Consider the following 13,604-nt stretch of genomic DNA (forward strand, 5'->3'; position numbering starts at 1 on the left):
TATGCATGAACCTATGAAAGCAAGTAAGTAGTGGCTCTTTGTGTTGTAAAGTAGTGCTTCTTGGAGAACAGCGGTTTGGAGGAGGACCCTGGATTAGTAACCTTTCCTGTTGCTATGGCCGAACACCTGACAAGAAGCAGCTGCAGGAAGGCAGATTATTTAGAATCACAGTTGGAAAGATAGTTCACAGTGGCAGGAAGCCATGAGCATGCGAGCTGCTTTTAGCTGGGGCAGCAGGAGTGTGAGGCTGACTGCTCAATCTGAGATCAGGAAGCAGAGATGGAACAGGAAGTGAGTCTGGGCTATAAAACTCAAGGTTCATCCCCTATCAATACATTTCCTTCTAGGGCTAGGCTCTACCTTCTAAAGGTCCCATGACCTCTCAAAATAGTGCTATCAAGTGTTCAAATAATGAGAGAGTAGAGAGGACATTTTTCATCCAAATTGTAACAGACTCCATCAACTGGATAGATGGATCGCTTGCCTGTAGTTGTCAGCTGGCCTCTGTCTATTGCTACTCGTGTGTCGTGTCATGGTACAAGGACTGACACTCTCCATGGATGAAACAGAGTGTGTCTTCTTTCTCTGAATGCAGCCTGCTGATAACAGACTAGTATTAATTCTACATATCAGTGTTTCTCAACCTGTGGGTCACAAGCCCTTTGAGGGTTGAGTGATGCTTTCATAGGAGCCACGCATCCGAAATCCTGCACATCAGATATTTAAATTTGCATTCATAACAGCAGCAAAATTACAGTTATGAAGTAGCAACAAAGATAGTTTTATGGTTGCGGTCACCACAACATGAGGTATATTAAAGGGCTATAGCCTTAAGAAGGTTGAGAAGCACTGCTCTGTATGGTACTATCTCTTGAGAAGAGCAAGAAGGTACCCGGAGACAACTTGATTACATCCAATGTCTTCTGCCAGTTGTAGAAATAGGAACTTTAGTTTTTACCACAAGGCTTTCTGTATTAAGTCATTTGTAGAGGCCCATGTGGTTGGCCTTTGAACACAGTGAAAGCCCTTTAACGAAGGAGATTGTGTGCAGGGCAGAAGTTAACCTGGCTAATGCAAGAGCTATACCATGCCAGACACGGGTGTGTGCCCTTCATATCCTCCTGTCTCTCTTAGAGCACATGATTCTTCGGATGCTGCTCTGCCAACAAGTTGAGCGTATGGATTCTGATAGTGCTCCACTTGTTCCATGTTTCTCTTCCTTGGGATTTCTCTATCGCATTGCTGGGAGGGAGCTGTGGAGACTCCCTCAGGTGTGTGCAACCTGGAAAGTCATGGAATTCCAATTCCAATGGACGTCTCTTTACTAAAGAGGGGTAAACCTAGGGCAGATGAGGAAAAGTTTTTTAAATGTGTCAGTGTGTACACATACACACACAACATGCCAGGGTGCATGTGTGGTGGTCAGAAGAAAGCTCTCTGGAGTCAGTTTTCTCATGTCAACTTGTGGGACCTGGAGATCAAATTCAGCCTTCATCAGGGATCAAATTCGGCAGAGTCCAGCCCAGGTGAGGGATCGCTGATTGAGGTCCCGCAAAGGTCTTGGGTACCAGCCCAAGGCACATAGCAATATCCGACTTCATGGTTACTCTTACATTTCTCCTCCCTCCTGCATTCCTTTCCTGTGCCACATCCCAAAGAAACAACTTACACACAAGCTTGTCTTGGTCTCCACTTTTTAGAGAATCCAGAATCACTACAATTCCAATGAGGACCCTCCCACCACCCCAATTTAGCTCATTTTCTTGGCATCTTATTTGCAGATATAGGAAAGAGGCACAATGAAGGTAAGTCCCAAAAGCTTGGGCTCTGGCCTCAAACCGAATGAGCGCCCAAGCATGGATCTCAAGTTCTCCCTCTCTGTTTTCCTCAGATGCTATGCTCAAAATCCCTCAGCAGACACACCCTAGACCTGTCACCTATACAAGGGTGCTAGATGACAATGGTGATGTTGTCTGTGCCAAGTATGTACTCTCCAGGTGTTGCCTGTGTCTGTCCCCACCTCTGGGCTTAGGTAGCTCTGCAGTCTCTCCAGTCTTCTCAGTGTTCACTCCACATAAGAACGAAGATTCTTCAGTCTCTTCAGGTGACACTTAGTTGCCCTGCACCGACAGCCTGGGAGAGATGTCCTTATGTTTTCTTCCTGGCTCTGCCAGAAGCTTAGAGATATCAGACCTTGCCTATGTGTCTGGGTCAGGGAGCAATATACCTCCTCACATTCATCTTTCTCAGACTTTCTCAGCCCCTAGAGCAGTGGCTCTCAACCTTCCTAATGCTGCAACCCTTTAACACAATTCCTCATGTCTCAGTGGCCCTTAATCGTATTATTTTGTTGCTACTTCATACCTGTACTTTTACTACTGTTATAAACCATAATAAAAGATCTGATATGCAGAGTACCTGATACCCAGCCCCCCAAAGGGGTCTTGACCGTGGGTTGAGATCCACTGCATTAGAGTATTGGTCACTTTTCTGTCGGTATGATAAAACACCAAGACCAAGGCAACTTATAGAAGAAAGGGTTTATATTCATTCCAGAGCGATAAGGTTTTATCATGGTGGGGAAGCATGGTGGCAGGCAGACGTGACAGACAAAGCAGGCAGCTAAGAGGGCAGGCACATCCTCAGCTGCAAGCGTGAACCCGAGAGAACAAACTGGAGTGGAGCCAGGCTACAGGCTCTCAAAGCCTGCCCCAAGTGACAAACTTCAAGGCTGTACCTTCTAAACTTCCACAAACAGTGCCGCCAATGGGGTGAGCAAATGTCTGAATGCCTGGGCCCTGGGGGTCTTTTCTTACTCAATCTACCACAACTAGCTTCCACCCAGACAACATACCAAGGCAGGCAGCTCTCTTGTTCAGTGGCTAGTCTGTTCTGGTCTTTGCCATTGTTTGGCTCACTGACAGTTCGGAAAAAGTGAGACAGGAAAAAATTTAGGCTCAGTTGTGTCTGCTGGTTCATGACTTTTACTCCGGTATTCGGGAGGCAGAGGCAGAGAGGCAGAGAGGCAGAGAGAGAGGCAGAGAGGCAGAGAGAGAGGCAGAGAGGCAGAGAGAGAGGCAGAGAGGCAGAGAGGCAGAGAGGCAGAGAGGCAGAGAGGCAGAGAGGCAGAGAGGCAGAGAGGCAGAGAGGCAGAGAGGCAGAGAGGCAGAGAGGCAGAGAGGCAGAGAGGCAGAGAGGCAGAGAGGCAGAGGCAGGTACATTTCTGTGAGTTCAAGGCCAGCCTGGTCTAGAGAGAAAGTTCCAGAACAGTTAGGGATACACAGAGAAGCCTTGTCTTGAAAAACAAACAAGCAAACAATAACAACAAAAAAAACCCCAAACCAAACCACCACTCCCACCAACAAAGAAAAAGGAAGAGAGGGAGGGAGGAGTGAAGGAGAGAGGGAAGAGAGAGAGAGAGAGAGGGAGAGAGAGAGAGAGAGAGAGAGAGAGAGAGAGAGAGAGAGAGAGAGAGAGAGAGAGAGAGAGAATATTAGGTTCAATAGGTTTCTTCCATATTTCCACAATGTTATTCCAAAAATGCGAATTTCTTAGCTAAAACACCAAGTTTAAATAGAACAAAATGCTCAGAAAATGCTTCTTGTTGCATATACCAGGGTTTCAAACTGGATCTATGAGTTTGGAAGCCTCTCGGGTGCCTGACAACTTAAGAGTGTTCCAGTTCCTTTCACAATCCAATGTGGAATGATCTTCCTTGGAAGATTCTCTTTGCTGAGTCTTTCTTATCAGTTCAACTCTGGGCGTCGGAGGACCTCTCAGTTCTATGGGTTATGTTGACACACAGTTGTCCCTTATGTTCCTTGATTCTCCAGCATCTTCTGCTCTGCCTATAGCTCTGAGTGATGAGGGTGGCCTATGAGCTGAATGCAACTAATTTTTTAATCATGGCTCTTAGGGTCTCTGCATCTGTCTGTCTATCTGTCTGCCTGTTGTCTCTCTGTCTGTCTATGTGTCTGTCTCTGTGTCTGTCTGTCTGCCTGTCTCTCTGCCTGTCTCTCTCTGTCTCTGTCTCTGTCTCTGTCTCTCTCTCTCTCAGCTAACACTAGCTACCCTAAGGAACTTGAGGCAAGTGTAACCTTGCTATAACATATAATGAAAGCCAGTCTCAGTGCAGAGTCTGCCACACAAGCATTTGCTAAAGACACAATCACTAGCAAGCGAGTAAGCACAAAGCCACTCACACTGTCTATTTGGGAAGCTTGATGAAGTCGCAGCCCCTGTCTGGCCTTTGGATGCTCTGATGAGCACCTCACATGAGCTTCTGTTCAATGGAGGCAAAAGCCAAGACTGCAGAGACAGAAATGTCACCCTTACAGTCGACATCAGATAACAAGGCTATTCCTGGTCGATGGCCCTACACTGGTGGCTGCCCACAAAGGCTTTCAGCAATCTAGTTTCCCCAGTGGAAGGATAGCAGTTTCTTTTGGATCCTAAAACTCTCACAGTATGAGCAACGAGATATTTCAGCCAGTTCTCACATTCATTCTCCGGGGGTGGAGAGAGAGCTCAGTCAGTAAAGTGCTTGCATTAGGTAAAGTAAAGCACATGAGGACCCCAGTTCAAGTCCCAGACGGCATGCTAGGGGGGAAATAGCAGTGCCCAGTGGTACATGTTTATAACCCCAGCACTGGGTACTGGGGGTGTGGAGACAGGCGAGTCATTGCTGGCCAGCCAAAGACTGTCTCAAATAAAATAAGATAAAATAAAATAAAATAAGACAGTAACTGAGGAATAACAACCTGAGATTTTATGTATGCTTCCCACCGTGCACCTGCTGGCATGCGTGTGGGTACACACATACACACACACACACACACACACACACACACACACACACACACATTCTTTAAGAATGTAGAAAGGCACAAATGACAGTAAGAAGCTACTATTGCTGCTGCTGATCAATTCCAGGTCCTTGCATGTAGTAGCAAAGTAGCCTACCAGGAAGTTATAACCACAGATCCCAACTATTTTAAATGTTACCAATAAGAGCTCAATTTTGATATGTGTTCAGCAGGATACTATTGTTCACAGTTTTTTGTTTTTGTTTTTTTTTTTTTTTTAAACACTTTGCTATTTAATGCACAGACTAGCAAAGCTTTGACTATTGATAGAGATAACTGACAAGAAAGGCTCTGGTGGGCCGGCTCCAGGTATGTGTGCCAGCTAACCTCTCTAACCACCCTAAGGTTAAAGTTGAAAATTATGACATGTTTGGCATCTCATTGTCACTGTAAAGTGTTTAATGGTAATTAACCAGAGCGCCCAACATGACCAAGCCCCCTAGCCTCTCGAGCTCCATAGATGATGCTTCTGCTCAGTTGAAGGCTTGCTCACACCCTACCCCCAACAAAACAAAACACGATATGGCTGATCATTGGACCTAGAGAAAGCAGTCACAACTGTGTAGTGTTTTTTCAAACTATAAATTAGAATCAATACAGTGGCTCTCAGGGCTGGAGAGATGACTCAGCAGGTAAGAGCATTGACTGTTCTTCCGAAGGTCCTGAGTTCAAATCCCAGCAACCATATGGTGGCTCACAACCACCCGTAATGAAATCTGATGCCCTCTTCTGGTGCATCTGAAGACAGTTACAGTATAATAATAAGTCTTTGGGTCAGATCAAGCAGAGTTGACTGGAGTGAACAGGACTGACCCAAGTGAGCAGAGGTCCTAAAAAATTCAATTTCCAACAACCACATGAAGGCTCACAACCATCTGTTCAGCTACAGTGTACCCATATACATAAAATAAATAAATAAATCTTTAAAAAAAATACAGCGGCTCTCAACCTTTCTAATGTTGTGACCTTTTAATACTGTTCTTCATGTTCTGGTAACCACCAAGTAAATTTGTTTAATTTCTAGTTCTTAACTGTAATTTTTGTTACTGTTATGAATTCTAATATAAATAAATTGGTTTTCTGGTAGTCTTTTTTTAATTTTTAATATTTTTTATTACATATTTTCCTCAATTACATTTCCAATGCTATCCCAAAAGTCCCCCATAGCGCCCCCCACTTCCCTACCCACCCATTCCCATTCTTTTGGCCCTGGCATTCCCCTATATTGGGGCATATAAAGTTTGCAAGTCCAATGGGCCTCTCTTTCCAGTGATGGCCGACTAGGCCATCTTTCGATACATATGCAGCTAGAGACAAGAGCTCCGGGGTACTGGTTAGTTCATCATGTTGTTCCAACTATAGGGTTGCAGATCCCTTTAGCTCCTTGGGTACTTTCTCTAGCTTCTCCATTGGGAGCCCTGTGATACATCCAATAGCTGACTGTGAGCATCCACTCCTGTGTTTGCTAGGCCCCGGCATCGTCTCTCTGGTAGTCTTGTTTGTTTGTTTTTTGTTTTTCGAGACAGGGTTTCTCTGTGTAGCCCTGTGTCCTGGAACTCACTCTGTAGACCAAGCTGGCCTCGAACTCAGAAATCCGCCTGCCTCTGCCTCCTGAGTGCTGGGATTAAAGGCGTGCGCCACCACGCCCGGCTCTGGTAGTCTTAAATGTGGGCTGTGAAAGGGGTCGCGTCCCACAGGTTGAGAACCACTGTATTATAGGTCAATGCATCAGTTTAATGGAACATGACCAACATTAAAACCACTTAAATTGGGGAGATTGTGAGCTTGGGGTGTGATACCTCTGTGATTTGAGGGTACCAGGTGTAGGGCCCTGAGTTGGAGTTTCCTTTGGAGATGGATTTGGGTTCTCCGAACCTGGATCGCTCTCCACACAGCTTGTGGAAAGGTGACACGAGGCCTGACACTTGTCTAAGCCCGAGAGCACTTCTAATCAGCCCTCGCGTTGTTGAATGAATGAGAGGCTTGGAGTATAAACAGGCTGCTCTGAGCCTCCATTAGTGCGCTGTCACTAAGAGCCATCTTACCCGCGGAGCCTTCGTTATTTTCCAGGCCACCGGGACAGACCAAGCAGTGGGACTTGGCTTCATGGCTTTTAGCCAGTCCATTTTTACCTCCTACACCATTTGGGTAATTCTTTCGGCATTCATTGACAGCCAGCGTGTCATCCACAAGTACTTCCTGCCCCGAGCCTCTGCTGTGCTCATCCCATTATTCCTGCTGCTCCCGTTTGTGGGATTGTTCATCATGTGTGTGATGCTGAAGAGCCAGAGGGTGACCAAGAAGGTCCAATGAAGGTCCAGCAGGAATTAGGCCGCGAGAGCCTTACCATATCTCCTCCAGGGAAGGGACCAAAGTTCACAGTCTACAAGACAGTCAAGTTGGCTGCACTACAGCCTTCTTTGGGAGGAGGGGCTGCTCACAGCTCAGCTTGACAAACCAGAGCCCCGCCTCTCATCATCCTTTTAGAAGCCAAGAGGAAGGTGGACTGGGAAGTCACTCACTCATTCCCTTTGGGCTCAGTCAAAGCTCCCTGTCCTTCCTACCGAGTTCTGCTCTCTCACCTCAGGTTTTCACCCTGCTGTGTGCTGATAGACTGAGCAGGCTCCAGGCTGTGTGCAGCCTTCTTGCCTCTCTGTACAACCCCTGTCCCTTCACAAGGCAGCTCTTCCAAGTCTGACACTGACTAGGCTCCAGGAGGATTTCTGGACCTAGAGAGCCCTGGGGAAAGATGGACAAAGCCCAGAGCCACACGGATACAACCAGGAAGCCACACCAAACCCCAGCTAGCCTGTTCTGGAAAACTTACAAAGAAACAGAGATGATTATAGGTGAGGCTGTGTGTGTATATATGTGTGTGTGTGTGTTTAGTCCAGAGGTCTGTGTCAGGTTTCTTCCTCAATCCTGTGTTTTATTTTACTTTTACATTTTTTTACATTGTATATATGTATGTATGTATGTATGTATGTGCCATAAAGAATTTGTAGAGGTTTGAGGGCAGTTTGTGGAAATTGTTTCTCTTCATCCACTATGTAGGTCCCAGGATCCCAGGGTCCTACCATCATCCTTGCCAACATTATTACTATATTGAGAAAAGGTCTCTCACTGAACCTGGAGCTTATAGACTGCCCACCACCCAACCCATGAGGTACTGGCCATAGGCATCCTCCCATCTCCTCCTCCCCAGCGCTGGACTTTTTATGTTGGTGTTTGGATTTGAATTCAGATCTTCATCCTTCTGCCACAAGCACTTAGCAGCTGGGCCCTTGCTCCAGCCCCAACACTTACTAAATTTGTCTGTAATTGACATTATGCACTTCTCTGATAATTAGTGATATTAATAATTTTTTAAAGTTTATTATTGTTTTGTTATTTTATATATGTAAATGTTTGGCATATGTTTTGCATTTGTCTGGGCACCACTTGAATGCAGTACCTATGGAGACCAGAAGAGGGCTACAGATCCATTAGACCTGGAGATACAGATAGTAGTGAGCCGCCCTGTGGTGCTTGGAATTGAACCCAAGTCTTTTGGAAGACCCAGTGCTCTTAACTGCTAAGTAATTTCTCAAGTCTCAACAATAATAGTAGTAGTAGTAATAATAATAATACAACCACTACTATTATTATTATTTACAAATCTATTGGCCATGTGTACATCTTCTCTGAAATGTCTATTCAGTTAACTTGTCCTAAAATGTCCTTTTAAAATTGTGTGTGATGATAGTTGAAGACTCTGGACGAGCCATACCTCATGGGTTGGGTGCTGTTATATCTTTCTATACCCTTTAATAACCGATCCTGTTTTAGGTTCACAACTGGACAAAGCACTTATCTCCCTCTTCAAGGGCATGGCATGGCTCTGGCTAAGGACACGAGCTACATCAGCTGGTGGAACCCTGGCTTAACCTACAGTGCCAGCATTCCAACTTCTAATGTCTTGGCTGCTGTCATCGTAGACAATGAGTGGGAGCTTGCTTTATATTTGTACAATTATATGACCAACCCTGGTATTTTTTCCCCAAAAAACAAGAAAAAAAATTGTGCCAAAGATTTTGCAAATTAGACAAATTAGAGAACAGTGGAAGCTGCCCTGGTGCTTGCATACCTTTCTTCCTTCCTGACAAATGGCGGCTCATAGCAAAGGGAGACTGTGGTATGCATTTGAGCTCCCTCATTTAGTCAAGCATTTTTGTTGTTGTTGGGGTTTTCTCGGTTTTTTTTTTTTTTTTGAATTTTGTTTTTTTGTTGTTGTCGTTGTTATTTGGAGGAAGGGTCTGACTATGTAGCACTGGTTGTCCTGGAATTCACGCTGTAGACCAGGCTGGCCTTGAACTCATAGAGATCTACGTGCCTCTGCCTCCCAAAGGTAGGATTAAAGGCATGAACCACCACCACCACCACCACCACCACCACCACCATCACTACCACCACCGCAGCTGCCAGGCTGTTTGTTTTAATGATTTACTTGGTTTTTTTGTTGTTGTTGTTGTTTTTGCTTTTTTCGAGACAGAGTTTCTCTGTATAACCCTGGCTGTCCTGGAACTCACTTTGTAGACCAGGTTGGCCTCAAACTCAGAAATCTGCCTGCCTCTGCCTCCCGAGTGCTGGGATTAAAGGCGTGCGCCACCACTGCCCGGCGATTTACTTGTTTTTATTTATGTGTGAGTGTGCAGGTGCCTACAGAGGCCAGAAGAGGGCACTGGGTCTCTTGGAACGCAGAGGTGGTTGAATGCTGAGAACTAACCTCTAGTCCTTTGTAAGAGCAGCCAGGGCTCTTAACCACTGAGCCATCTCTTTTTTTTTTTTTTTTTTTTTTTTGGTTTTTCGAGACAGGGTTTCTCTGTGTAGCCCTGGCTGTCCTGGCACTCACTTTGTAGACCAGGCTGACCTCGAACTCAGAAATCCGCCTGCCTCTGCCTCCCGAGTGCTGGGATTAAAGGCGTGCGCCACCACGCCCGGCTCTGAGCCATCTCTTTAGCCACTTGTAAAGTGTTAAAAAAAAAAAAAAAACTCTCATATTGAAAAATAGTCTTATCCCAGGAGTGAGCTTTAGATCTCAACATTTTTCTTCCAAGAGCCTGTGTAAAAAAACTCACAGCGGTGAGTGCAAAGATGAACATGTCTCATGATTCTTTAAACATAGAGCTTTTTTTGAGTTTGTGAGTTGACTGCTAATATTAATCTTTAAATTAATAAAGATGCATACTAACTGTATAAGTATAAATATTATGATTTGTGGTGTTACCTAATAATGATAAAGACATACTATATATCCTCTCTCTGTATATGCATCGCAAAACGCAGCTGATGAATTCCGTGTGCTGATAGTAGTGATCAGCCAGTTTACCAGTGGGGCGTGGCAAGGGAGGGATGCACAGTTAACCATGAAGGATATCACTGAGCTGTGAGTGTATTCTGCAGAAGAAGGCGCTTCCTAAGCATGGGCGGTCGGAGGTCGCCCTAGACACGGGAGGAAATGAACGTATGATGTCTGGACCATGCATCCAGGGGTCAGTTGATCTGGAGGGCTGTACTTGGTGCCACACAAAGGCACTTGTTGGAGAGAAGCAGAAATTTACCAGGAGGGAGCCTGGGAACCAGGGACACAGGAAGTGACTCAGAAGGAATGGGATGAATTGGTGAGTTTGTGGTACCAGAACAAGGGAAAGGACCTGGGTGCTCTCCTGAACTCATTGTGCGTACATCAGCCAGTGGGTGCCAGGAGCTCTCAACCAAAGCGGCTGTGTGGCGTAAGAACTGGCCTGTTAAAACAATCTGGCGGTTACGAAAGCCCTCACAGAGGCCGTAGTTCTAAAATCAGAATCAGGATAAATTCTCTACCTTTCAGAATTTGCAGTTACATTTTGTTGTATGTCCTGGGGGATGGGGGGAGGGGGGAGTGAAAGTGATGTTCCGAAGCCTCGAGTTTTATTTGTGTGATGGGTTGAGATGGAAAGTGAGCCTGCTAGATCTATCCTGAGACGCCTGTGACCCTCCACTGTGATGAATTCTGCCGGAGGGTGAGAAGGGAGAGGTGCAAGGGGTGTCATCGGAGAACCTTGCTGTCCAAATAGGGCGAGCATGCACTGGCCAGGTGCAGCCTCAGCTACTGATGGTGTGCCTTCACATCTGGTTCTGCTCTCTCTGCCTGCCCGGACCCTTCATCTGTTAGAAATCTAGGGCAGAGATCCCTGGGGCGTTTTTAAATTGGTTGGACCGATTTGGCCCCAATCCCTGTATGGTTTCTCAGATAGTGTTCACTTTATAGAAGGTGCAGAGAGACTAAGAGTATAAGAGTTGGGCCTAGTCTCAAATTCTGATCCTGCCAGTTACAAACTGTGAGGCTTTAGACAACTGAGCAACCTCTCTGGTCTCAGTTTTCTTAGTTGTGAAATAGGAATAGGATTCATTTTTAGTGTAAAAGTTTTCATAAGAACATACTGTCTTCTCACTAGTTGTTATTCCTCTGTAGAGGGACAGCATGTGACACAAGATGAGACTTAGAGTCAGACTGGGCCTGACTGAGTCTAGGCAAGTTCCTTCTGTTTTCATGTGTCTCTGTTTTCTCATTTGTAAAGCAGAGATGATTATAAGAGTCCTGCCCTCACAGGAACTGAGCAAGAATGGAAAAAGCTAATAGATTTAAAATTATAAGAGTGCCCAAGATACAATATACGTCATTAGTATACTTAGTTTAATTTGCATATATAGTTTTTAAATCTAACTTTGGACTTGCCTAGACTAGATGCTTCTGAAGAGGCTGTTGAGGGCTGAAGAGGCAGCCAAGCCTGTGAAGTGCTGGCTGGGCTAACAGGAGGATCTGCATTTCACTGTGGCAGCACATACTTGTGATTGTATTGTTGGGTATGAGGAGGCAGGAGGACCCCTGAGGCCCTCTGGCCATTCAGCCAGTCCCAGGCTGTGGAGAAACTGTCTCAAAAAACAAAACAAAACAAAACAAGGTGGGGCTGGTGAGATGGCTCAGAGGGTGAAGGTGGCTGCTGCACCTCAGGATGCTAGCCTGAGCTTGATTTCTGGACCTCATGTGGTGGAAGCAAAAGGCTGATTCCTACAAGTTGTCAAGTACAAATGCAAGGCGTGCACATACACACACACACACACACGCACACGCACACACACACACACACACACACGGAGCTGTGGAATACATGAATGGATAAATACATGCAGTTTAATTCAAGGTACTGCGGTATAGGTACTGGCTGCGCATGGCATTTTAAATGTAATACCCCCACTTGGATTTGTCTGCCTCACATACAGCTGTAGATGAAGTGTAGCTGCTCAGTTACCAGCCCTAAGGCCTTCTTTCATTCCTCCCTGTGGCAAAGAGTGACAGGAGGAGGGTCCAAACGATATGAGGCTGTGATGTCACTCACGGTGAGTGGCCTTCCATGTCTGCATGGTAACACTAAACTATCAGCATGGTTTTCTCAAGTTTGGAACCCTAAGAAGGACATACAGATTATAAACACAACGGAAGAACTCTCCGAGTCTTCCTATGTGACTGTTGCCCGTGGAAGGAGCAATGGCACTGGCTGCTGTGGAGATGAATAGGGTCTCCCAAGCAGGAAGGCTCCCTGTTTTTGTAGAGAGAGAGAGAGAGATCTCCCTGCTGCCTGGATGGCAGTGGCGGTTCCACCCCTTCATAAACATCAAGACACAAAATAATGGAATGTTTAGTCTGAGTAACACATTAAGGAAATCAATTAGGCCCACATGCAACTTCCTAAGATTTTAATTACAGTACTTAGGGTACCACACTAGAGCAGTTTGTCAGGAACATAATTTGTTAATGAATAACAACTGACACAGTGAATTAGTTGGGGTTGTAATTAGCTCTCGCTAGCCATCCGTTGGAACCCTGATCAAAAGCCACTCAGAGAAAGGGGAAATCAGCTGTGTAGGATAACCTAGACAGTGCGATAGGGGCTCACCTCCATGCCAGGCTCTCCTGAGGGGTCTGGGTGAGACCTTGTCAGCCTGTGAAGTCGAATGGGACCTGCTGAGAAGGACTGGCCTCACACAGAGTAGAAGCCTGTTTGACAGCAGGGTCTTGGGCTCCACCCCACATCTGTTAGGTCAAAGCCAGTATTTTAAGGTGTCGAGAGACTTGTAAACACTTGTATCTGAGAAGTGCTGGCAGTTGCTTAAAAATGAAGCAAGTCTTGTTTCGTTGATTCAGGGTCTTACGAAGACCAGGCTGGGCAAGAACTCACAGATCCCACCTGCCTTAGTTCCTCCGTGTTGAGATTATAAGTAGGTCTTATGGTAACTTGTGACTTCTCACTAGTCCTTGGGGAAAGGCCATGCCACTTTGAGCAAGTAAGTTAGGAGAGTGAGTAGAGGGTCTATGTTTAAAGAGAAGATAACAGAAGCCATGAGTTAGCCTAATTAAACTGAATTACCATTTTTTCAAAAAGTTGCTAAGTGCCCAAATAAGAAGACAGTGACCCGATTAAGAATAATTATCTAGTGGAGCACAGGAACTAGGCTCAGTGTCTTCCCGGACTGGAGGTACTGGAGGTAGCTCTGAGCTTTCATTCCTGGCCAAGGCATTCGTGTTTGTAACCATTTCAAAATCCACAATAGTTGAAATTAGATTCCTATTGATAAATTGTGTTACATAAGAATGTTATTATAAGCCGGGCGTGGTGGCGCATGCCTTTAATCCCAGCACTCGGGAGGCAGAGGCAGGTG

At 45.6% G+C, this 13,604-nt stretch overlaps 1 protein-coding gene across 1 annotated transcript; it reads left to right on the plus strand.

Annotated features, from left to right (window-relative positions):
• Positions 1–1,799: 1,799 nt before the first annotated feature.
• Positions 1,800–7,178, plus strand: LOC110293314 (dolichol phosphate-mannose biosynthesis regulatory protein-like). Its single transcript, XM_021161192.1, has 2 exons — positions 1,800–1,805; positions 6,936–7,178. The coding sequence occupies exons 1-2, from the start codon at positions 1,800–1,802 to the stop codon at positions 7,176–7,178; spliced, it is 249 nt and encodes an 82-aa protein (XP_021016851.1).
• Positions 7,179–13,604: the final 6,426 nt, after the last annotated feature.

Source organism: Mus caroli, unplaced genomic scaffold (genome assembly GCF_978045245.1).
Source record: "Mus caroli unplaced genomic scaffold, Mus_caroli_1 scaffold_6, whole genome shotgun sequence".
NCBI lineage: Eukaryota > Metazoa > Chordata > Mammalia > Rodentia > Muridae > Mus > Mus caroli.